This window comes from Acaromyces ingoldii, assembly GCF_003144295.1.
Source record: "Acaromyces ingoldii strain MCA 4198 unplaced genomic scaffold FA10scaffold_6, whole genome shotgun sequence".
NCBI classification, from domain to species: domain Eukaryota; kingdom Fungi; phylum Basidiomycota; class Exobasidiomycetes; order Exobasidiales; family Cryptobasidiaceae; genus Acaromyces; species Acaromyces ingoldii.
Window position 1 is genome coordinate 359200 of NW_020290252.1, and position 23618 is coordinate 382817.

General features: G+C 51.7%; 11 protein-coding genes across 11 annotated transcripts; 10 read left to right on the top strand and 1 right to left on the bottom strand.

The window, feature by feature from the left end:
• The first annotated feature begins 679 nt into the window (after positions 1–679).
• On the top strand, positions 680–1849 carry FA10DRAFT_269074 (hypothetical protein). Its single transcript, XM_025522601.1, has 2 exons — positions 680–1230; positions 1366–1849. Exons 1-2 carry the CDS (start codon positions 1129–1131, stop codon positions 1762–1764), a joined length of 501 nt encoding a protein of 166 aa, XP_025374980.1. The 5' UTR covers positions 680–1128; the 3' UTR covers positions 1765–1849.
• A 5589-nt stretch (positions 1850–7438) lies between these two features.
• FA10DRAFT_288497 (hypothetical protein) lies at positions 7439–9560 on the top strand (the record flags this gene model as incomplete). Its single annotated transcript, XM_025524208.1, has 2 exons — positions 7439–7867; positions 8868–9560. The coding sequence occupies 2 exons, from the start codon at positions 7439–7441 to the stop codon at positions 9558–9560; spliced, it is 1122 nt and encodes a 373-aa protein (XP_025374981.1).
• Positions 9561–10042: 482 nt separating this feature from the next.
• FA10DRAFT_262245 (hypothetical protein) lies at positions 10043–10757 on the top strand (the record flags this gene model as incomplete). The annotated part of the gene is made up of 2 exons (XM_025520106.1): positions 10043–10292; positions 10474–10757. 2 exons carry the CDS (start codon positions 10043–10045, stop codon positions 10755–10757), a joined length of 534 nt encoding a protein of 177 aa, XP_025374982.1.
• A 472-nt stretch (positions 10758–11229) lies between these two features.
• Positions 11230–11697, top strand: FA10DRAFT_262246 (hypothetical protein; the record flags this gene model as incomplete). The annotated part of the gene is made up of 1 exon (XM_025520107.1): positions 11230–11697. The coding sequence occupies one exon, from the start codon at positions 11230–11232 to the stop codon at positions 11695–11697; it is 468 nt and encodes a 155-aa protein (XP_025374983.1).
• A 2361-nt stretch (positions 11698–14058) lies between these two features.
• On the top strand, positions 14059–14811 carry FA10DRAFT_262247 (hypothetical protein; the record flags this gene model as incomplete). Its single annotated transcript, XM_025520108.1, has 2 exons — positions 14059–14407; positions 14543–14811. 2 exons carry the CDS (start codon positions 14059–14061, stop codon positions 14809–14811), a joined length of 618 nt encoding a protein of 205 aa, XP_025374984.1.
• Positions 14812–15343: 532 nt separating this feature from the next.
• FA10DRAFT_262248 (hypothetical protein) lies at positions 15344–16127 on the top strand (the record flags this gene model as incomplete). The annotated part of the gene is made up of 2 exons (XM_025520109.1): positions 15344–15744; positions 15791–16127. 2 exons carry the CDS (start codon positions 15344–15346, stop codon positions 16125–16127), a joined length of 738 nt encoding a protein of 245 aa, XP_025374985.1.
• A 538-nt stretch (positions 16128–16665) lies between these two features.
• FA10DRAFT_262249 (hypothetical protein) lies at positions 16666–17424 on the top strand (the record flags this gene model as incomplete). Its single annotated transcript, XM_025520110.1, has 1 exon — positions 16666–17424. The coding sequence occupies one exon, from the start codon at positions 16666–16668 to the stop codon at positions 17422–17424; it is 759 nt and encodes a 252-aa protein (XP_025374986.1).
• A 603-nt stretch (positions 17425–18027) lies between these two features.
• Positions 18028–18462, top strand: FA10DRAFT_262250 (hypothetical protein; the record flags this gene model as incomplete). The annotated part of the gene is made up of 1 exon (XM_025520111.1): positions 18028–18462. The coding sequence occupies one exon, from the start codon at positions 18028–18030 to the stop codon at positions 18460–18462; it is 435 nt and encodes a 144-aa protein (XP_025374987.1).
• Positions 18463–21603: 3141 nt separating this feature from the next.
• FA10DRAFT_296495 (hypothetical protein) lies at positions 21604–22009 on the top strand (the record flags this gene model as incomplete). The annotated part of the gene is made up of 1 exon (XM_025524502.1): positions 21604–22009. The coding sequence occupies one exon, from the start codon at positions 21604–21606 to the stop codon at positions 21979–21981; it is 378 nt and encodes a 125-aa protein (XP_025374988.1). The 3' UTR covers positions 21982–22009.
• Positions 22010–22242: 233 nt separating this feature from the next.
• On the top strand, positions 22243–23042 carry FA10DRAFT_269075 (hypothetical protein). Its single transcript, XM_025522602.1, has one exon. It carries the CDS (start codon positions 22376–22378, stop codon positions 22970–22972), a length of 597 nt encoding a protein of 198 aa, XP_025374989.1. The 5' UTR covers positions 22243–22375; the 3' UTR covers positions 22973–23042.
• On the bottom strand, positions 22883–23506 carry FA10DRAFT_269076 (hypothetical protein). The gene has a single exon (XM_025522603.1). It carries the CDS (start codon positions 23446–23448, stop codon positions 23086–23088), a length of 363 nt encoding a protein of 120 aa, XP_025374990.1. The 5' UTR covers positions 23449–23506; the 3' UTR covers positions 22883–23085.
• Between the last annotated feature and the right edge of the window lie 112 nt (positions 23507–23618).

Below are 23618 nucleotides of genomic sequence, written 5' to 3' on the forward strand. Positions count from 1 at the left end.
CTCCCTGGGTCCGACCCCCTTCGGAACACCCTCCCTGGGTCCGACCCCCTTCGGAACACCCTCCCTGGGTCCGACCCCCCTCGGACCACTCTCCCTCGGACCACCCTCCCTGGGACCGAGCTCCTGAGGGCCGACATCCTTGGAACCAAAATTCTTGGACCCGGCCTTCCGTGCACCGAGATCGCTCGTCCCGAGGTCGCAGGCACGGACACTCACACCGTCGTCAGGCGCATCGCGTTCTATTGCTAATTAGGTCCAAGAAAAGAAAAATCGAGAATGAAAAGAAAAGGATCGAGGATATCCTGACGAGCATCAGAACAGGAGTACTGATCGATACAAGGAGACCAAATGAAGGACGAGAACGAGACAGAGACGAGGATGCAGAGGGGAGCAATAAACGTGTGAAACTCTGAATGTATTGTACGTGCAGCTCCCCAGCCCTACGCTACTGTCTTAGCGGCGCGATTCACTGTGTAGAACCTACGATTCAGAGTTCAAAGGCCTTGAGATGATTTAAGTGGCGGCGGATTGAGCGAAGCGGCTGAGCGAAGCGGCTGAGCGCTATCTAAAAAAGGCAAAAGGAGCGGATGCTTACCTCCAAGGGAGAAACGATGCTGTGCCTCGTCGTGTTTTGAGCAGTTTTAGAATTGAAGTCTCCTTTCTACCCTTCTCATGCGCCAGCCACTCTAGATGTCTGAAGAGTCATTGCTATTTCCTCAGAATAGGATGAATCTGTTCTGGGAGAAAACAGGACTCGGAAGAGAAGCTGGGTGCTCAAGTGCTCCATTAGAATTCGCGTGTTTGGCGGAGTAATTTCTCAACTCTGTCGACTACTCCACCAAACCGCCGAGCGCTCCGAGTTAGAACGGGTAACGGCGCTCTTTCGGTTCGGCGTTCTCGGCGTGAGAGGCTATCGCGCTGAAGCAATCACGCAATGCGGGGCGAGGCAGCTCGTACGGACGTCTGTGGCACAGCAAAACACATGGTTTTTGTTTCGGAGGGCGCTTTCGTAGGGGTAACGCCACCCTGCTACAGCCTATGTACGCTATAAATTACCGATTTCAGCGTCCTCTGCGCCTTCACAGACAACACATTCTACACCTCCAAGACTCAGATCCTACTCGAAAGATGCGAATCGCTCGTTCGCTATTCACCCTCGCCGTCATCGGCGTCATATCTTCTGTCGTCATAGCTGTGAAGAAGGATCGATGGGATCCTCTCACTGATAAGGTGATTGAAGATCTTTCCCTTCTCCAGTGCCGGTTTGGGCACCAAGACAGGCACGAATCCGAGGAGGTGACGGGTCAATTAGCAAATCACCAACATGATTCTGAACGAGACACTATGCCACCCGTCCTGAGTCAGGACCAAGCATCGACTTCACGCCTGGAAGTAGATGGGGAAGAAAGGCATGAGACCTTAGGAACAGTCAACTTCATACAGAGTCGAAACAATCCAGTGGCCTGGCTTAAGGCACTGCTGTCCAAGGTCGTCTATTACGAGCGGCACCTTAAGATGATATCTTCGCGCGCCTCAAGAGAAGACGAGAGATTGGAAAAAATCATAGTTAAGCAGCCCTGGAGCCAACACCTCATCCGAAAGCAACTGGAGGTACATAACAAGAACGAAGTAGCCAAGCGTAGGCTGAAGAAAATTCCGAAAGAAAAGAAAATGATCAAGAATCTCCTCAAGGATGTCAAGGCCGCATTGCCTGTCGCCAGACGCAGGAGGGCCCGCACAAGAACGAGAAGGAGACAGAGATGAGCATGCGGAGGGGAGCAATAAACGTTTCACAAGCTGAATGTATTGTACGGGCAGCTCCTTAGCCCTACGCTACTGTCTCGACGACGCAATCTATTGTGTATTACCTACGATTCAGGGATCAAAAGAGAGGGAATGACTAACGTACAGAGCTTTGAGGCTATTCTAAGTGGCAGCAAATTGAGCGAAGTGGCTGAGCACTCAGGAGGAGCGGAAATTTACATCCAAGGAAAAAATGACGCTGTGTCATTCCATGTTCCGAGCATTTTGAGAACTGAGTCTCCCTTCCTACCTTTTCCATGCTCCAGCCAGACTAGATGCCTGAAAGGGCCATTGCTCTTCCTCAGAGTATAGAAGTTCTGTTCTGGAGATGACAAGACTTGGAAGAGAAGCTGGTGCTCGACTGTTTCAACAGAATTTCGCGTGTTTGGCCGAGCACTTTCTCAATTCCATCGACTCGTGCGAAATTTCTGAGCGTTCCGGGTTAGAACGAGTATCGGTCCCGTATCGGTTCAGCGTCCTAGCCCTGAGGGGCTGTTGTGCTGAAGTGATCACGCAATGCGGGGCGAGACAACTCGTACGGGATTGGGTTGAACATGCGAGCAAGAACAGCCCCTCCTCCCTCCCTCCTCCCTCCCTCCTCTCTAAAAAACCCACAAAAAAAGTTTTCCGTAGTTGAGTTTCTTAGAGTAATTAGAGAGCTATCATTGTTACACCACTACGACTTTTGTGTCCGCGGCGGCGAAGCATTGTGCGGTATCTAAGATTCCAAGGATGGAGAGGAGACATTAAGTCGCGTACAGAGCGTTGAGACAGGTCTGTGTGACGGCGTCGTGAACGAAGAGCGGATGAAGGAAGCGGCGGAGCGGCCGTGGTGGTTGGACAGGAGGAGGTGATACTAGCCTACAGCTATGGAAGAAGAACCGCTTTCCTCTTCGCGCTCTGAGCACATTCAGAGTTGAACACCTTGCCCCAATCTACTCGGGGAGCTGAACACTTGAAGTAGGCGTGACTATTCCTCTGAATATAGCCAGTCTTTGAAGTATTCGAGAGGATGAAGTGAAGACGGGACAGCCTCGTCAGAAAGATCAAGGCCACCACAAGCGCATCGTCTTTCTCACAGCTGTACTGTACAAGCCTTGACAAAGGCGAGACGAAAAGGAAAGGCGAGACGAAAGGGAAAGGTGGAACGGAAGGCGGCGTGGAGTGAGGCGTCAAAAGTAGAAATGTCAAAACGCCTAAAGCGGAGTCCAATGTTTTTGGCAACGAAAATAAAAGGCAGAGGCAAGAGTAACAGCACAGCCCTTTTTCAGTGAGGAAGGCGGCGCACTAGCAGGTGTGGGGCATAGGTCCTCCACCAGCTCGCCATCTGATATGTGAGGGGCTACAATTACGCAGCACGGGGCGAAGCAGCGCTTGAGTAATAACGACACAGCAAGGACCGTTTTTGACTCAGAGGTTTCTGCGGCTTTGAAAAGTCTGATACAGCCACACCGCAATAAAAGCTTGGGTCAATTTGACTGAGACAAATGTCTTCCCCCTTCATCAGAAACCACCTCTTCTTCGCGCTGGAGCCTCTTCAACGATGCGAATCACTCACGTACTGCTCACATTCCTCATCGTGGCCTTCTCGGCCAACGCCATGGACGGAAGACACGCAAGCTCGTCGGCGCACCTGGACAACGGAGAAGGATCACTTTCGAATGAAATGGCGAATCTAAAGGTCAACAATCGTGCAGAGCATTCAGATCACCATCAGACTGTAAACCACCATGCGACTGTAGATCGCCATCAGACTGTAAACCACCATGCGACTGTAGATCGCCATCAGACTGTAGATCGCCATCAGACCGTAGATGTGGATTCCGTGCCTTCTCCGACTTCCTTGGTAGCCGAATTCGAAGCAGAATTAGAGAAATACAATCGTCAAGAGCAAGCAGCCTATGAAGCGGCCCGTGAGGCCACTCAAAGAGTAGGCATTCACGCCGCACTACTCCACGTCTCACCAAACGATGCTCACTTACTTAGGTTGCGCTTACTTCGAGACTTGCGAGTTGAGATCGATAACTTCCGTATAGCCTCTTCACAAGGCCGAAACTTTGCGGAAGTGCAAGACGTCATCGAGGGGCTGATTCACCGATTGAAGAACCCAGCTGGTCGAAGCACGCAGGCTCATGAAGGAAGCGAATCTCCTTAGCGATTCAGGGGAGTTTGTAGAAGTCACCGAAATCAACAAAGAGCAGACCAGATGGGAAGGATGACTGTCGTCGAAATCAATCGCTTTTTCTAAACGATCAAAAATCGTTGTGATATGTCCAGCATGAATCATTTAAGGGTTTCAACGTTGTTGCGAATGAAGACCTGATGACAGTGGGATCAGTCTGCTTAGCCTCTCACCCTTCGTGTACAAAGCTGCTAAGCCCTTGCGCTGGAGCAGACTGCCGGTGGAGCAGCCCTTCCAATTGGCCATGAGTGTTTCTTTGAAGTGAAGACAACACACCCGTGGAGCAGTCACTTTAGTTGATAAACACTGAAGAGAGTGTGAGATTGATGAGGGGTGTTCTCGGTGAGGATGGGCGCGCGCCTCGGGGGGCGTCTGTCCTCCTTCGGCTCGGCGTGTGCGCCGTGCGGGGCTCGCATACAATCACGCAATGCAGGACGAAACAGCACTACAAAGCGTTGAACAACACAGCAAGATGCAGCGTATCTGATTTTAAGGGCACTGAGGCCTAAACAGCCAACACGCTATAAGAGATAGTTTCAACGGGTCGGACACAACGCTCTCCCCCAAGAATCATTTTTCTTCCACACCTTCCACACCTGAAGGATTCCTCTTTCACCATGAGACTCCCTCATCTTCTGCTGGTCTTCCTCCTCCTCACCATGTCCGCCAAGGCCATGGACAAAGGAAAAGGAATCTCATCGTCACATGGGAATGGCGAAGAGGAGCCTCCTTCGAACGATAAGGCAAGAGTTGAATCTAGCCGTCACCGAGACCATGCAGATCACCATCAGACTGTGAAAGAGGACCTCGCCTCTCGAGCAACTCACTGGGCAGACGTGCTCCAAGCTCTACTCAACGAGCATGACAATCTCGAGAGAACGAACACAGGAGCGCGCCATAGGGCTTTCATTGAAGGCCTCATTTTGGACTCAAATCTGCAGCACTCATCGAGCGACGAATCACTGGGGAAGCTGGAAAGTGTACTCGACGTTTTTGAGGAAACAATATTGAAAGGCAAAACGTTGCAGGACCTGAAAAACGTACTGGAGAAAACAATACAACAACTGAGAAGTATAGCCGATAAACACAAGCGGGCCCAAGAAGGACGGCAAGCGAAGTAGGAGAGATCAGAGCAACTCGTAAGCTGGCCGAAAGCGAAAAGGATAGAACCAGACAAGAAAGGCTGGCGTCGTCGAAATCGAATGCGTCATGAAGGTTTTATCAAGTGAAATGTTGTGATGTCTTCTGTATGAGAGTCAAAGATCAAAATTCTAAAGTTCCCTACGTTGTTGAGAATCAGGACCTGTCACTCAGGGCAATGGAACAGGTCTACCTGGCCTCTCTGCCATCACACCGTACGCAAACTTGTCGACTTGTCGCTCTAGAGAGAAAAGATCCTGCTTCACCAGCCGTTGCAATTGGCTGGGAGTGGATTTTTGCAGTGAATCAACGCGCCGGAGGTGCAGTGTTATTTTTTTTTTGACGAGGAAAGAGTGCGAGAGTAAGGAATTCTCTTCAGTGAGTGTGGGTACGTGTCTGGGGGTGCATCGGCCCTCCTTCGGCTCGGAGCTGCTCCGTGAGAAGCTGTTCTGCTCAATCACGCAATTCAGGGCCAAACAGCGCTTCAAAGCGTAAACAACACAGCAAGAAGCGCGCTTGGTTCAGAGGGCCCTGTGATTTGAACAGCCTGAAGCAGCAACTACTACGCAATAAAGCTCGCGACAAGTAAATTCAAAACAGCATGGTTTCTCTTCGTCAAAAAACCAGTTCTGATTGACGTCGGAGCGTCGTCTCTACCATATGGAAACATCCCCGCCCTCACATGCAAAGCTGTCGAATTGGCGCGCTGGGGAAGAAGGCCAGTGAAGCATGCACTTACCATTGGCTAAGGGGTGATGCTTTGCGGTAGACACAGCATGGCCGATGAGCTGTCATGCTTGGTATCAAAACACAGAAACACTTTAGAGGGCAAAGGGTTGAATTCAGTGAGAATGGATGCGCGCCTCGAGTAATGTCGGTACTGCATCGGCTCGGCGTCTGCGCCGTGAGGCTTTTCGTGCTGCATCACGCAATACGGGGTGAAACGATGCTTTCTGGCGCTGCGTACGAGGTAAGGGACGGAGCATTCGAGGCAGAGGACACCACAGAGGTTTCAGACAGCCTATCGCAGTCAATGTACTGTACTAAACTTATAAAAGATCATAGACTTGACTGAGAGCAGCGCGCCCCCCCTTCATCAAGCAAAATCACTACCTCTCCTTCACCTTGGAAGGAACTTCACGACAATGCGGTTCACCAACCTACTGCTCACCTTCCTACTCGTCGCCATCTCGGTCGAGGCAATGAAAAGACGAAAACTAAGTTCGTCCTCACAACGTGACGAACAGGAAGACCTCCTTAGGAGCATTGCGAACCTGAATCTCAACCAATGCGAAGAGAGTCCACATGAAGAACATGTTCACGAACCCGAGACTGCAGTTGGACTGAAATCAGTGGCAGATGAGCTCGAGGAGCTTCTTAAATGGTCTCGTGATGACAAGATGGAGCTCGAGGGACGAAAGCTGGAGCTAGAGGAAGCTGTTCGCTCGTTGACTACTGATCTATGGGGCAGGCGCCTAATGGGCTTTGAGGAAGACGGATCGTTCGAGCTGTTAATGGAATTGGCCGACAATCTAAAGAACTTATCCTCTAGGTCCAAAGCCTTTCGCGAGATGCAAGAAGACTTGGAGAAGATCATCGCGCGATTGAAGCACAAAATACAGCAGAAAGGCTCAACAGGAAGGGAAGCAAATTTGGGAAAAGCGAGGGAAAGGAAAGATCATCGGCGAAGACGAGGGAAGACTAATTTGGGCGAAAGTAGTCATTAAGAGCCGTGGGGAGGACTGAATATAGGGCGAAAGCGAGAGGCAGAGACTGAATGGGAGGCATGAATGTCTCTAAAATCAAATGAATCTTGATGGCAAATAAATACATTGGTGTGGCGTGTTCTGCGTAGCCCTGAATGAGTAAAGGCTCTTATATTTGGCTGGGAGCGATGCTTTGCAGTGAGGGCAACATGGCTGATGAGTGTTCATTGTCGTTTCAAAACACGGAAAAAGAGCGCGAATTATAGAGGGGTGTCTTCAGCGAGAATGGGCGCGCGCCTCCGGGGCTCTCCTTCGGCTCGGCGTCTGCGCCGTGCGTGGCTATCGTGCTCAATCACGCAATACGGGGTGAAGCAGCACTTGAAAAGCTCAAGCAACACAGCAAACACAGCGTATTCGCTCTGGAGTGCACTGAGGTCCTGCACAGCTTAATATAGCCACCCTGGTATGAAAGATGAGCTTAATGGGTCGAACACAGAGCCCCTCCCCAGAAGAACAAATTGATTACTCACCTCAGGTGCTTTTCTGGACTATGCGACTCCCTCATCTACTGCTCATATTCCTTCTCGTCACCTTGTACGTCAAGGCCATGGACAAAGGAAAGGGACTCTCGTCGACAAGCCGGAATGATGAAGAGCAGCCCCTTTCCAACGAGATGGCAAACGGAGAGGTCGACCATCACGGAGAAAAGCATGTCGAAGTTCGCAACAGTCTGTTGAAATTATCACAAGACTTTGAAAACGCGGCGAACCAGGTCGAAGAAGTTGTTCGAACAGATCGCTACAAGCACGCTTTAGTCAAAGATAAACTGAGCTTTATCTATGCCACTGCTGCTGGAGTTCTGCACGATGAGCTGAACTCGTTGCGCGATTACTTGCCTCACGAATACTGGCCGGAAAATTACTTTCCGCCCGGCTATTCAGATGCACATAAAGATTTACGCCTCGCTCTCGCCGACTACGAAGCGATCATGCCCATACACATCGATTACGAGAAGCGGATAAAAGATCTTGAGAAGGTGATCACAAAAATCCGGGAGGCAGGCCATAGGGTGCGAAATGAAGCTAGCAGATTAGAAAGTATCTTGGAGAGAACTCGAAAGAGGAAGCACATTGCTGAAAACGAGAAGGGGGGAAGCGAAAGACAGAGATAGATAGTCAAGGAATAGAAATGCGCCTCCAAAAGCATACCGTGTAGAATCCTGACCTCTGTGACAGTTGAAGTAAAAAAAGTAGCCGAGTGTGTCTTTGAGACGGCCTTGTCCGTTTCCCAATCCTGTGACGGCGGTGATGCCGGTATCGGGAAGCGACTGCCGTCGTCGCTTGTTCTCTGCCCTCGCTCATCGAGTATCGGTGGGCACGTGTGCGTGTGCCTTTGGGCCGCTCAAGCCGTTCCAGCTCGCTCTGCATAGTGCATAGCCTGCCTTTGTTTATCCCGATTGAGCGAAAAGACATCGGGCTAGGGAGCCTGCCTTGTCCGGAAGAGCTCACTCAGGCTGAAACTTACTCTAAGACTCACTCTGGACCTACTCGGAGACCCACTCTAAGACCCACTCTGCACCCACTCTGAGACCCACACGGTGCCCGCCGCGCGAGGGGACATTCACACTGCCGAGACTTGCTTGCCTGTAAGCCGAACATGGCCTTTGGCCGCACAGGTTTGACCGGTGCTGACCGTCGCGCGGGACGCCTGCTCAGCACGTCGGCATTTCTCACAGTTCGCACGCAGCCAATCGCATCTTCGGTGTCGGTCGGTCCGGGCGCGGACAAACACCTGAAGCCCTTTCCGGACAAGAGAAGGATGGTGCAATTCGCAGCCCTCGCGAACCAACCCCGACGGTCATACCTCGAACCAGGGGGAAGTCTCCATGCCATATAAATCGAGCTTCAGCCTCCGAATGCTTCTCGCTGCTTCTTTCCTCCTCTCAACCAAGTCAAAGACCGTTCTTTCACCCCAGCAGAAGAATCTTTTCGGAGGGAAGACCACCACCAAAACTATCATTGCTCTTTGCCATCCAGGTCGACAAGACTATGCCAAATACAATGTACCCTCCCCAGCTCTTGGACCTGCTCCTGCTTTCGCTCGTCGCCATCACGATGCTCGTTGCACCAGCAGCAGGCATGAATGCAGCCATCGAACTGGCCATGGAGGCAGGAGAAGGCTCAGGATCTCACGCTCCCCACAAAATCGTGACGGGGACAAGTACCGGACGTGCAGGTGTGTCATCACTTTATCCACAGCTCGTTAAGCTCAGTGGAGAGGAATTGCAAAGCATGATCGAGGGCCAGGAACGTCATCTTAAAAGGTTGACCAAGCTCGAGGAACAGTACGATGATGCGATAAGGACGGGCGACCCGGACGCTTACGATTGCGCTCTGAAGAAGCTCCATGCTCTCAAAATAAAGGAGGGCAGTGGCAGCGCGCTGATGGTGAAAGAGGAATTGGCCATGCTGCAAAAGGTGAGACAAGACAGGCAAGAGGTATGGGAACAACGCCAAGCCAAGAAGCGCGCAAAAGCGGCGAAGAACCAAATGGAGATTCTGAAAACCATCTTGGAGGAGAGTGAAGATGGCGACGAAATGGCTGAGAGCATGACAGCTCAAGCACGGACAACGTGGAAAGCAAGACGGAGATCTCGAAAGGGGGCGAGGAAGAGAGCCGAAAACGAGCTGAAACAGAGCGAGTACCGTGCCGGGCGTAGGCGGCGGTGATGGCAGTCTTGCCGCTGTGTGTATATTTACTACTACTTGCAGGAGAAGTTGTCAAGAGATGCTGTTGTCAGGACAGAATAGGACATACGGCCCGTTTCGGTCCGTGTCGGTCGATTTCTTCCTGTGCATACCGTTGCTTGCCTAATCTGGACTGAAATCCGTCCGGCTGTAAGCCCAGTCGCCCCGCCGCTTAGGAAAAATTCAACAGAAATGTAACAGGTCAGCCCCACTCCAGAATCAGTGCTTCTCGGGGAGAGATAGGCCAGAGGACCGGCCAGCATCACAACATCTGGGCTCAGCGGGGCTTGGCCCTCTTTTCCTTGCTGCTCCAGCGAGGGGATGTCAAGCTATATATAGGAGCCTTCTGGACTCTGCACGAGACAGAGCTCGTTTGGTTGTGTCTCTTCGCCCCAGAACGCTTCTGCAATCAGTGTTCCCGAGGCGCTTCCATCTACGTCCTGCAGCACCACTCCTCGACCAAGATGAGGTTTCTCAAAGTCTTGCTTTTTTCCATCGTAATCTTCGCTACCTTTGCTACCGCTTTGGACAAGAGGGGAGACACACCTTCCGACGGCTCTACCTTTGACTGGAGCACGGTGTCCGACATCGAGCGCGGGAAGTGGCCCTCTGATGCCAGAGCATGGTGGAGCCCATGGATCACTCGGCACCGGAAGATCCTCATCTTGGAACACGAGCTCAACAGATTGAGGAAGACTGGTGATGCTGGCCCAGGTAAGCTCCTACATGGTGGTGTGCATGACCTTCAGAGAAGGAGATCGAGCGTCAGAAATGGACAAAATCGACTGATTCTTATTTCCTCTTCTAGCAGTGTTGAAGCTTAACGACGAGCTTAAAGAAGCTCAAAAGGATCTCAATTCTGTAGGAGCTCTAATCCAATCATATGTCTCTGCAGGACAGCATCCTAAGGGGAGGTTTCGTCAAATCGTTGAGCAGAAAATCTTGAAGAGAAAAGGAAGGGCTGTAGTTCAGCCAGATGAAAGCCAAACCGGATTCAAGAGCAAGGCGAGACGACGTCTTGCATTCCAGGAGAGTGAAGATGACGACGAGGACGACGGCGAAAGAACCGCTCGAGCAACTGCGATGACGACAACGATTGGCGAGCAGAACCGAGTTGAGAACAGAAACGGCCCTCGGCGGCTGCAGCGGGCGCGTAGCATCGCGAGTATGCAAATGTAAAAGACGTGCTTTGTACAAGAGATATTGATGTCATGAAACAAACAAAGCATATGACCCTCCTCGGTCCAAATCGGTCGATGGAGTCGCGCGGCCTTGTGTGGGCCTGCGTGTTTAGAATCGGAGGTGCTCCAGCTGCCTTACAAGCTGGGCTCCGGCGATGCGGGCAAACGCTGAAAAAGGTGAACAACAACACCTCAGATGTGTGTTGTCTTCAAAGACGGCGGCGATGGCCAGGATGGCCGGAGCACCACATCCACAGCCTCAAGACTCAGCCCTGTTCTCTCTAGTCCCAACGACAACTCAAAGATATATATAAAGGTGTCTTTCCTTGAATCTCCTCTCAGCAGAGCTCTTCTGACAGCGGCCCTCTCTTCGTATAGAGACATTTCTTGGTGTCAACATCCCTCCATCAAAAAGAGGCGTCGGCCCCACGAAAGAACTTACGTCCTTGCACCGAAATATCACGGTCAAGATGAAGTCTTCGAAAGCCTTACTCATTACCTTCGCACTCCTCGCTGCTTCTGCCACGGCTATGCAAAAGGAGGAAGGCTCCTCTCCTGACGGCAATGAGTCCAAGTGGAGCAAGATCTCGGAAACCGAAGTGGATACCTGGCCACCGGAGGCCCAGAAAAAGTACAAGGCGTGGCTCGCCTGCTGTGAAGCAATCAAAGATGGCGAGAAGGCGCAAAGGGGTGTGGAAAGTTTATATGCTGGGCGAGAAGCTTACAATGTGGACCGACCTCGTTCAAAGAAACTGCTGGAGCCTCCGACAATCACGAGCCCATACTTCAAGGGTACCTACCCCGATAGAGTGCAAGAAGGCAACAAGGAGCTGCTGGCTCGTCTCGCTGAAATAGAGCGTGAACTCGAGGCAGCAGTCCCAAAGGGCTATCAAAGCGAGCTCCAAGAGGAACGCGAGAGCAATGAAGATGAGGCATGAGCAATAGGGAAGCTAAGTTGGTGTCATAGTAAGACTGCGTTCTGATACTGTGTGTGTAGAGAAGGTCCTTATAGGCAACGAATGTTATCACCTCAAACGCCTCAGCGCGGGGCACTCTACAGTCCTCGGCTTTGTGACTGTGGTCCTCGGACCGGAAAGAGAGAGCGAGTAGCGTCGACTGAAGCGAGTAGCGGCGAGTCGCACTCGGAGTTCACGACAAAGCACAAAAACATCGAAAGAATTTGTTGTGATATGATGGATTGCTTTCGACCGCAGTCAAGGGGAAATTTATTGTCGATTGTGGACTATAGGCCCATGCTATACGGACAAGGCAGAAGCAGGAGGTGTCCACGTTTTTCAGAAGAGAACCATGCCGTTTGACAGATGAGCAAGTAGTGGTGCAGGCTCGCGGCATTCTCGCTCGAAATGATTCTCGGCAAGGTCATGGCGCTCCATCAAACGAGTTTAGACCGAGAGATTCCTACTCCGGCACTCTAGCCCGTGCTCGAAGTAGCTTCTCTGGTATCCACAGAGTCAGCCTTCTGACGTGATGTCCCAAGACTCATTGCCCTTGCAACGGAGATATGAAGTTATATATGGGGCCTCTATCTCAGCAGCGATCCATACATCTCGCCGACAGCAGAGGTCAGTACCCTTAGTCTTCAGTTCTTCACCCATTCAAGCGAAAATCTCGGGTTCAAGTGACTCACTTATCAGATAGACCACCGGCACCCATCTCGCATCATTCGGTCGTCTTCTAGTCGAAGCGTGCGTTTCTTCTCACGATGCGTTTAGCCAGGATCTTCCTCCTCCATCTCTTTGCCCTTGCCATGCTTGCCACAACCACCACGGCCATGGAAGGGGGAGAGTCAGGTAGCGCTGCAGACTTTGCGGATTTGACTTGGCACGGAAGCCCGTCAACCACGCAAGAGGAAGGAGACTCTTCGCGGCCTCACAATGTGCCAGCCCTTGACTACGGGGACACCGTCCTTCAGTGGTGTGAACTTTTCGGCACGGAAAGTGAGCGCGAGAAATGGCCGGAGGAAGGCCAGAAGCTATTTAAGAAGTGGTTTCATACGGCTTCTACACTCAAAGATGTGTGGGATTCGGTTGAATGGCATCACATCGTCGCGATCCACGAAGCAAAAGATAGAATCGCAAAGGAGAAGGCTGCGGGGAGAGGAAATTTAGAGCGAGCTCCACATGGAGAATACGATCCTAACACCAAATCGCGCAAAGATGTCCAGCGGGAATCGAAATTAAAAGGAATGGTCGAGAATGCAGCCGCGTTTGCAAGAGAAGAGGCGCATATGAGAGCAAGTCTTCTCGCTTGGGTGGGGGGATGGAAGAAGGCACATGGGACTCAGAGCTCAGAGGGAGGGGAGGCAGCCGCAGTAGATTGGATTGAGAAGTTGAGCAAGACTCGGATCACGGCAAACGAAGAACGTGAATCCGACGATGAAGTCGCCGAACGTCACGGCCACGGATCAGGAGCACACAATGACACAGGAGACATCACTCAAGACTTTGACTTATCGCAGCCTCTTTTGGGCACATCGAAGGCAGAAAGGGGCAAAGGAAAGGGATCAGGCAGTGATAGCTCTCGTTGGAGAAAGATCCTTAAAGGAAGAAAGCCGTAGAGAGCCTCTCCGAGTCGGCATGAAATTAGTCTCCTTACCATTGATAATTTCCAGAGGTGTGGCCATTGTTATTGGCCGAAAGTAGTCTTAGCTGACCGGGCGCAGTCTGCTGGGCTAGAAATCTAGAGCATGTATGCTTGAAGTTCTTGACATACCAGACCACAGCCAGACGTTGACGTCACCCAGGATGATTGCCGTCACGATCTGCCACGCCAGAGCCTACCGACCGCAGTAAACGTTGTGCTCACTCTGTCCTCTCTCACTCCAATGACTGGGCACGTGGCGATTGCCCAGCCATATAATCGTCTTTCGCATGAACCTGTGCGATGGCCGCTCTCCCTTTATTTATTGGACTTTGATATGCAGTAGGACGTTTGCTGCGTCCGAAAAGCCATCCTTCAGAAAGCCCCATGCCGCTCAGCCGAAGTTGTTCCGAACAAGAAATCTCCTACGCCATCTCTGGCTCGGAGAGCGGTGTCCGGCTTCAGCCCCATGTCACAGCCTCTTGTAGTTCAGCCCACGACCCTCTATTCACACAAGGGAGGTATAAAGCTACCCTCTGTTAAGCAACAACCCAGAAACGCCTCCCAAACAAGCAGAACTCAATCGCCGATAGCTCTCACTGCTCCAAACGGCACTCCTGATTTCTTCAAAAGGTTCAAAGGGTTCTGCCTCGCTTCAATTAGCCGCCCTTAGGTCAAAGTACGCTCATCTGCCCACGATGCATTTACCCAAACTTCTCGCCTTCCGTCTCTTCGTTCTTGCCATCTTCGCCATGTCTGCCATGGCCATGGAATGGGGAGCCAGCTCGGAAAAAGGCACAGCGCACTTGGATTGGCAGAAAGACCGGCCAGCCGTGCAAGAAATTGAAGAGTGTCAAAAGCATGAACAAGCGGTCGCTGCATTCTTGCACAAATACAACATCGAAGAGTTGTGCAAAGGACCTGAAATCGAGAACGAGCACTTACCTTGGTCGCAAGAAGTCTGGAACTTACATGAGGACTGGTCGAAAAAGGTCCGTTCGCTCAAGACAGCCCATGCAACATTCGAGAAAGGACTCGAGGTTTTACGTGAGTCTGTGGTGGCGAGCCCTTATCCACCCATGGATCCGAATGAACGACCTTCATACGATCACCGCCGCCAGATGTCCCGCATGGCTAGGGAACAAAACCAAAAAGAGCTCGAAGACTTAGAGAATATCGCAGAGAAAGTGGTGGCCGCAAGAAACCGTCTTTTGGCTTTTATGAAAGGGAAGGAGACACAGGACCTGGGAGAAGGAGAAGACAGTGTGGTCGCCGAGCATTTCGGTCACAGCAAGCATGGTTACGAGGGCAAGGGAAAGGTTTCCGAACACGATTTGACCGAGCAACTTCCGACTGAGTCGAAGAAAGGCAAAGGAAAAACATCGGACAGCGACGGTACTCGACGCGAGGGATTGTGGCCTAAGTGGAACCGTAAAAAAAAGGCAGACTGACCAGTTCCTTGTTCGGTATGAATTAACACCAAAGAAGCGTAGGCTTGTGTCAGGGTCAGTGTAGAGCTAGCTTCTTGAAGGGAGTCGACAGTGCAATGTTAGATAAACCAGCTTGACATAAACCACGCATGCGGGCGTTTTGGCCTTACTCAAATCACTGTCGGGGCTTTGTGCACTGCACAGTGCGCCAGTGAAGCCGTCCAGTCATCTTGCCCCCTGAGGAAGCCCCACAGTGCTCAGCGGACCGAGATTAGACCGACTAATTCTTACTCTAATTCTGTCGGCGGAGAATAAAGAAAAAAAAAGGCTTCAGCCCCATATCACGACCTACTCTGTCTGCAAAGGAGAAATCAGACTATGTGCAAACGTCTTTTTTTTCTTACAAAAGTCAAGTGTCCCTCGGACAGCAAGCTCCAATCGAAACACCCTCATCCCTTCCTTTCCAGCCCTTCTTCTCGTGTAAAAGACGCTTCCTCACTTCAGGAGACCACCAGTCACCGACTTTGCATCATTCGAACGGGCCTTACCCGCCATGAGAGCGCCCGCTTCTGCCACCATGCGTTCACTCATTTTCGTCCTCCTCTCCTTCACCTTTGCATTGATCGCCACATATGCCATGCCCATGCATTCAAGAAGCAGTTCAACTAGCCCAGATAGAGACGCTGACCTTGAGAATTTGATTTCGATGGGAGAGTCAGCGACCTCGCCCGGGATGCAACCCTATCTGAACCAGGGCTCCAGTGAGGTACAGACCGACACTGACCGGGCCCACGAGGAATGGATCAATCAATTTGGCGACAAGTACGAACGCAGCCACTGGCCGGATGAAGGCCTCAGGTTGTTTTGGGATTGGAACGTCAAGATCTGGGAATTCCAAGGTGCTAGGAACTCAGTCAAATTTGGAGCATCAGTTGAAAGTACTGATGAGCAACGGTAAGATGGGCCTCTAGACTCAGTCTACTTCTTCCTCTGCCAATAGCTCACAGAAATTTAGAGAAGAGCAATCGATTCGCGAAGCTAAATTGCAGGCAGCCGAAAGAGAAGAGGAGCTTGCGAGGGAACGTGTTCGTGTATGGAAGGAGCAGTGGGTGGAGTCGCAAAAGACAGGAGGAGGAGAAGAATCGGACAGTGAAGATGACCAGCACCGCACTAACCAACAAAAAGGAAGCAAGTGCAAAGGAAAAGCTTCCGACGACGAGGCCGAGCCTCTTTTAGCCAAATCGAAAAAGGGCAAGGGAAAGGCATCGGACAGCGAAGGCTCTCGACGCAAGGGATTTTGGGCTAAGTGGACCAAGAAGAAAGACAAAATACCCTGACAAGTATGTTGTTCGGCATGACTTAACACCAAGGAAGAAGAGCAGGCTCGTGTCAGGGTCAATGTAGAGCTAGCTTCTAGAAGGGAGTCGACAGTGCAACGTTAGAAAATCAGCTTGACATGAACCACGCGTGAGGGCGTTTTGGCCTAACTCAAATCACAGTCGGGGCTCTGTGCACTGCACAGTGCGCCATTGAAGCCGTCCGGTCATCTTGCCCCTTGACGAAGCCCCACAGTACTCAGCAGACCGAGGGTGGACTAACCGCTTCTTACTTTTACTCGGTCGGCGGAGAGGAAAATACTGCTTTAGCCCCAAGCCCCGACGTACTCTGTCTGCAAAGGAGAAATCAGACTACATGCAAGCAAATGTCCTTTTTTTTTCGATAAAAGACATGTGTTCCTCGGACAGCAAGCCTCCTCCCTTCCTTTACAGCCCTTCCTCTCGTGTAAAAGACACTTCCTCTATTCAGGAGACCACCAGTCACCGACTTGGCAACATTCGAACGCCTATCCCTATGAGAGCGCCCGCTTCTGCCATCATGCGTTCACTCATTTTCATCCTCCTCTCCTTCACCTTTGCATTGATCGCCACATATGCCATGCCCATGGATTCAGGAAGCAGTTCAACGAGCCCGCATAGGAACTCGGACCTAGAGAACATGTTTACGCTAGGAGAGTCAGCGACCTCGCCCGGGAAGCGACCCTATATTGACCTGGAATTTACTGAGATACCGACCGATGCCTACCTGGCCAACATCAACCAACAGATCAACCAGTTTGGCGACGAGCACGAGCGCAGCCGCTGGCCGGTAAAAGGTCTCGATCTCTTTCAGGATTGGATGTTGAAGTTTTCGGGCCTCGAATGTGCCAGGCAAGCGCTCGCGAATGGGGCCAAACGAGAAAAACTTTATGAGCAATGGAAATTTGGGGATCTAACGCCAGCCTACCATTCCCTCTGCCAATTGCTCGCCGAATTCATTAGAGACAAACCCTTTCGAGAAGATCAACTCATAAAGTTCAAAAAGGAGGAGGAGGATGCCAGAGAACGTCTTCGTGTATGGAATGCGCGGTGGCTAAAGTGGCAAAACATAAGAAGACCTCTTCGTGAATGGAAGGAGCAGTGGCTCAAGTTGCGAAACACAAAAGGAGAAGGATCGGAGAGTGGAGTTGTCCAGCACCGCACTGATCAACGAAAAGGAAATAAGGGCAAAGGAAAAGCCTCCGACGACGAGGCCGAGCCTCTTTTAGCCAAATCGAAAAAGGGCAAGGAAAAGGAATCGGACAGCGAAGACTCTTGACCCAGGCGAAAGTGGGGTGACCTTATTCCCGGAAGGAAAGAAAACAAGGACTAGCGGGATCGGCAAGAGACGACACAGCGAAAGATACAGATTTACGTAGTCTTGACTTGCCGAAGCCAGATGTACAGTACAGTACTAGTAAGAAAAACGAAGGCAGCGGACGAAGCCGCTTGTCTGAGGTGACTGAAAACGCTGTGCTGAAATAAGTAGGCCTGCGACTTGAGAACCTCCTTGCCAACATGCACGACGCACAAAGGGCTTACGCAGCTGGAAATCAGCGGCGACCGGGGCGCGTGGTTCAGCTGTGCTCGGTCAGGGAAGCCCCTGCGTAAGCCGCGGGCGATGCAGCCTCACAATTCAGCCCACGGCATACTGAAGAGCAGACCTGAAGCTATATATAGAGACATCCTTCTCAGCTTGACTCAAAGAGGAAAATGCCCCTTCGCCCAGACCACAAACGGTCTCTACGAAAGCCATATCTCGAGAGAGGCTCCTTCACACCTTTGCCAAAGAAAAGCTCGTCTTTGCCTCAAGGACCATTCTCAATCTGTCTTCCTTTCCCGATTCGCGATTTAATTTTGTATCTCGCTCATCCAGTCCAAGATGCGTTTGTCAAGGTTCTGGTTCCTGCTCCTCGCGGTCGCGATCCTCAGTATCTGCGTTCAGGCTATGGATGGAGAAGAGGGGACTTCGGTCACAGACAGCAAAGGAAAGGCAGCAGCCACGGAGGTTGAAGGAAACGCAGCGACCGAACAGGAGGCATCTCTTGCTCCAATCTATCAAAAGGAGTTCAATCCTCCCGAGTGGAAAAATGAAAAGTTCCGCGCACAATGGCCCGAAAGGGCCAAGAGACTGTTCGAACAGCGAAAGAAAGCGAAGGAGCACTACAAAAATTGGCGACCGGTGTACGGAGACTACCGCGCCGCAAAAAAGGTGTGCGAAGAAGCTGAAGCGTCCAACAACGACGAATTTAAACAATACGCCAAGAATTATTATGAACGCGTCAGCAAAAAAACATCCAATAGTGACCGGAGATAGGGCGAAAAAGGAGTGCATCCATTGGGAGAAGAGCTTCCTTTCTGCAACCAACAAGATCAAAGCAGAACTAGAACGGCAAGGGAGTCAGAAGCACAGTGAAGAGAACTGAGGCGATCACCGACCGAATGTGATCGAGGAAGTTATTGGATTTCAAAAGAGGTAAAAGAGGTTGGAGGGGACGATGCGTGTACTTCAAGGCCAGGGACGTATCTTTTTAATCCAATGAGACGAATGATGATAAAATGTATCTCTCTAACCATAAGGTCGGGTGGGTATCGAGAAGACTGATGCACAGCTGCGGTTTCGCATCTTAAGACTGTGAGGGACAGAAACGCTTCCAAGGAGAAGAGCAAAGTTCCCTTGACGAGCACTTGTATCATGAAGAAGTGCACATTTGCTAGACATCCGACGCACAAGCCAAAGTGACGAGTTCTCTTACCTGGTTTCACCCTAGTCAATGGTCCGTCTATACCCAACACCACACTACTGCAACTAGCTTTTTGAATGACCTCAATCCTGATAGCTCGTCGAATATGCATCGCCGTCAGCTATCGCTGGATGCAAAGGCAAAAAGTAGCTTCAAGCTAGTGGCTGAGCTGCAAACAACGTGCTCCATCTCAACGGCCTCGTTCTGTTCCGGCAAAAACGCCGCGTGCCTCAACGGCGAGTGCTCGGACCACCCGAAGCCTGAGTCTCCTCACTTGCAAGCTCAATTCATCCTTCCAATTTCGATTTTGCCTTTCATTATTGGTAAGAACGAGAGCATGGGCGCCTAGAGCTGTCAAGTCACGACCTAGGGGCAGGTAGAGCCAGCTAGACCGAACTGAAGGGGCAAGGCCTCGACTGGTCTTTGATCATCCTGTTGGAAACTGTCTGCTCGGTCAAAAGTACTGTACACTTATTTCGCGACTCTTTCGGCGACTGCAGGCGCGCTGTCGGGATGTTTGTGTTTATATCTACGCCCAGGAGTGGAGTGATTGTTTTTCGAGAGCTGCTCGAAAAAGTAGCAGCAGCTCAAGACGAGGAGTACTCGCGCTCAGGCTCAGGCCTGAACAGGAGCGAAATGGTCAAAGCCCCCTAAGCCCCAGGATGCAGCCTCACGATTCAGCCCACCGCCTGTCGCTCTGAAGCTACATAAAGAGACCTCTTCCTCTGCTAGACTCGAAAAAGAAAGACGAGAACGCACCCCTGAGAGCAGGAATCTTCAAGAGCAAGCCCTTTTTCTTCTTCAAGAGACACTCTTCCACAATACAACCTGAAAATACCGTTGTTGCCGCCCTACGAAAACAATTTTCGACCTGTCTTCAATATCCACTAAGTTGTTGGCTCTCTTGCGAGTGGTCCGCCATGCGTTTCGCAAACTTTCTATTTTGCGTCCTCGCAGTTGCAGTACTCAGCATCTGTGTTCAGGGCATGCATGGCACGGAGAGACACGCGGCCACTGATAAAAAAAGAAAAGCAGCAATCGCCGATGGTGAAGGAAGTGCAGTGGCCGGACATGAGTTACCAGCCAATACGTACGAACAGATTCATTATCCAAGCGACTGGGAGGACGAGGGAGTCCGCGCACGATGGCCGGAGCCACTCCAGATCCTGTGGGAGGAACGAAAAAAGGCGGAAGCTGCAAGCGCTGAATGGCAAAAAAAGGTCGATAAGCTCACTACATCGAAAATGTCTTTCGACGACGCAGAGGGGTCAAACAGTCACTCACGCATACTGGACGCCAGTTCGCCTCTTAACGTTGTTGACCAGGAGGCACGTTACACCGTAGAAGAGGCGCAAGAGTTCCGTGACCTATGGTATGACACCTTCTCAAGGCTTAGCAAAGTGCTCGAAAAAAATTGGAGAATACTAAAAAGGGGAGCTCAGCAGCCGCAAAAGGGGAAGGAAGCTCAAAGGTCATGGGCGAGAAGTCAGCTTCGATTGGTTTCAAAAGTAAGACCTTGGGCAACTTCCGATCCCGTGGAGACGTCAACACTTGGTCAGAAAAAGCCAAAGGCTTTATCGAAACTGGCTGAAATGGAAACGTAAGGTCGAGGCTCATGAACTATGGTTTGCCGATCTAAAGTTAGCAAGAAGTACGTACGAGCTTACTAAAAGTCTGTCTGAGAATGACGAACGCCGGAAACGCGCAAAAGGACTTCTCAAAAGGATGCTGCCACGGGGCCTTTCGAGCGTCGAAAAGAAGAAAAAGTCGTTCTCCAACGCCAAGAAAGAGCTACAGAAAGCTGGAGATGAGCTCCAGAATTGTCAATTCAATTGACGAGCAAGTCGCATCAGGATCGGGGAGATTCAAAGGCGAGCATGTGAAGGGTTGCGTCCTGGCTAGCAGCAGCTATTTGTGGCCATTGGGATAAATGATGTCGCTGTGAGAATAGGGCATGTGAGGTTAATCAAATGAGTTTTCATCTACTTAGACGACTGCATCGTACTGAGGAAGAGGTTGACAACATACTGAGCGTTCAGCTGAGACTAGGCGTTACATTTTCGTCCGCTTCATCGAAGACAGTTCTGCTCCAGCCGCTCCGCCACGTATGCTCAAGTGAGCGAACAGAACATCATAGATATTCTTTGCAGGGTGCTGAGGTACATTTTCCAGCTCAGGCTATGTTCTGCCCTTCTCACACTGAAGCGTAGGAGGCTGACGAAGCCTAGGCTCGATGTCTCACAATATCAGGAGCGACGATGCCCAGACTGTTGCTGTAGCAACATTCTCGCGATGTTCTTGAGCAAGAGCTTGTGTAAAAGCAAGAGCAGGGACGTTCGGCTTTCTCCTCCTTTAAGAGACGAGACTAACTAGTGGAGCTTGCTGCGAGCTTGCTGACCAGTAAAGGTAGAATGGAGACAAATTGAGAAGATGCATAAAAGTCGGCGATGGTATCCAATGCTGTGTGTCACTGCCTCGTTTGCCCGTTGCACTGCTCTCAGCCACCTCCTCTCCCATTTTTTCTTCTTCTTCCACCTTTCGATTGTCCTGATATCAAATCCGTCGGGTTACATCGATTGGACAGCTTTTGGGAGAGATATGACGTTCGAGAGAACTCGGCAGCAACTTGTAAAGATGCATCGCTGTCGTCCCCTCCTCCCAAATTCAGCCTGTTCCTTCCTCACCACTGACCAAGAGCTCTTCACCAATCCACAATGCACCCAAAGCAACTTCTCCCGCTGCTCCTTCTCGTCACCGCGCCCCTTGCTGCTTCTGCACCCATGACCCGAGGAAAAAAGACGATTCACGATGCCAGCACCTCGCTGGCCAACAAAGTCGCTTCTCTGCAGCAGCAAGTCAGTGAGCTGCAGTACAAGCTCAACACAGGAGCGTCAGCAACGGCAGGAGCTCAGAACATGGCCAGCGCAAGTCTACCTGGCCTGGATGCCTTCTTAGAGACGGTTGGCAATGTTGCTACGAGTCAACAGCGACGAGGCTGGCAGAACAAGCTGGATGCAGCACGACAAGAGCTCGACAGGCTTACGCCGCTTCTTCAGCAGCAGCAACAGCAGCAGCAGGACGAGCAAGACTAAGCAAGGGACGTCGTGAGAAAGCGTGAGGTCAAGACAGCCATACCCTGCAGGGCAGGAAGCCTCAAACTTAGCGAAATGAAATAAGTGCGAGCAAAGCAGCATGCTCCATCTGTTGTCCAGATCGCTCTCCCTCTGTGGTGATTTTTGATTCTTCCTTTTTTTTTCTTTCTTACATTATTTCCTCATCGCGTGTGTCTGCGAGGGCGAAGGTGATCTACGCCTTGGGCCAGGTGGAGGCGCGCTCGCGGCTTTCTGATTTTGGCTGCTCTGGAGACTGCGTGCGATAAGGGAATCTCGGGGCGTGATTCTGCCGCGTTGTTTGCTAGTCGAGACGACGGCCATCGAGAGCACCACGTCAAGCGCTAGGCGTAGCGTTTAGAGTCACGCCACGATCATGACGCATTTCCCCGCCGCCTACATCGATGCAGACGCGCGCGCGCCCACGTCGCCGCGCGGCACCTACACACTCTTCTTTTACGGCACCCTTGTCCACCCAGCGATCCTGTCCAAGATCATCGGGCACGCCGGTTCGACGCTTTCGATCCAGCCGGCGATCTTGCCGAGGCACGAGCTGCACCACGTCGTGGGCCAGGACTATCCCGCACTGCTCACGCTGGAGCGATCAGAGAGCGTGGCCGCAGAGGGGAAACACCTGGGTGCGGTGCGCGGGACCGTGGTGCGTGGCCTCGGTCCCGAGGATGTGCGGCGACTGGACGCCTTTGAGGGCGACGAGTACGTGCGTGTGCGAGTGCGCATCGTGCCCGATCCAGAATCGCCGGCGCTGGCCAATGACGTGCGGCCCAGAGATGCGCTCGCTGGCGTCCTCGCCAAGCTCGATCCAGCGAGGGTCAAGGCGTTGCTGGCTTGCGGCGACGATGGGGAGGAGGAGGCGCAGGCATACCTCTGGAGAGCACCGCTGGACCTCTTGGAGGCAAGGGTGTGGGACTTTGCTGAGTTTGCAAACAGCGGCCGGACGGCTCGGTGGGTGTAAAGACCAAGAAGCAGCGATATCAGTGTGTCGAGATTCTCTAGATAAATGGTAATATACAGTAATGCAGCGATTGGGGAGACTTTGTTGATGCTTTCACGGCATTCTTGACGCCTTCACGACGATCGAGCGGCCTCGCCAAACGCCCTCGTCCACTGGTCCTCCTCCTCTCTGTCTTTGGCCTCATCCTCCTCGTGCTTGTGTGAGACCCTCGTCGGCTGCAGCACGCTCCCCTCGCTGCCATTCCATCCCGGGGCAACACGCCGCATCGTTTCGCGCCGCTCGCGCTCCCGGCGCGAGGCCTCGTCGAGCACGAATCGCTCGAGATTGAAGGGATAGACAAAGTAGTCGGCCAGGTTTGGTGGCAGTGGGTGGAGCGAGGGGGGAAGCTTGGGCGGTGGTGCGTAGGACAGCGCCGGTGATATGATGAGCGGCACAGACGCCGCCGATGCGTACAGCGACGGCGTCGAGGTAGACATCTTGATCGGGCGAGCCTAGTCTTTTTAAAAGATCTGAGATGGTGGTGGTGATAGGCCGCGTCTAGGCACACGCATCAAAACCAGTGCCAGACCCAAGCCCCACTTGAATCTCCTCAAATTTGACTTTCTCTCGATTTTTCTCGTTTTTTTTTTTTTTCAAAATTGTCCTC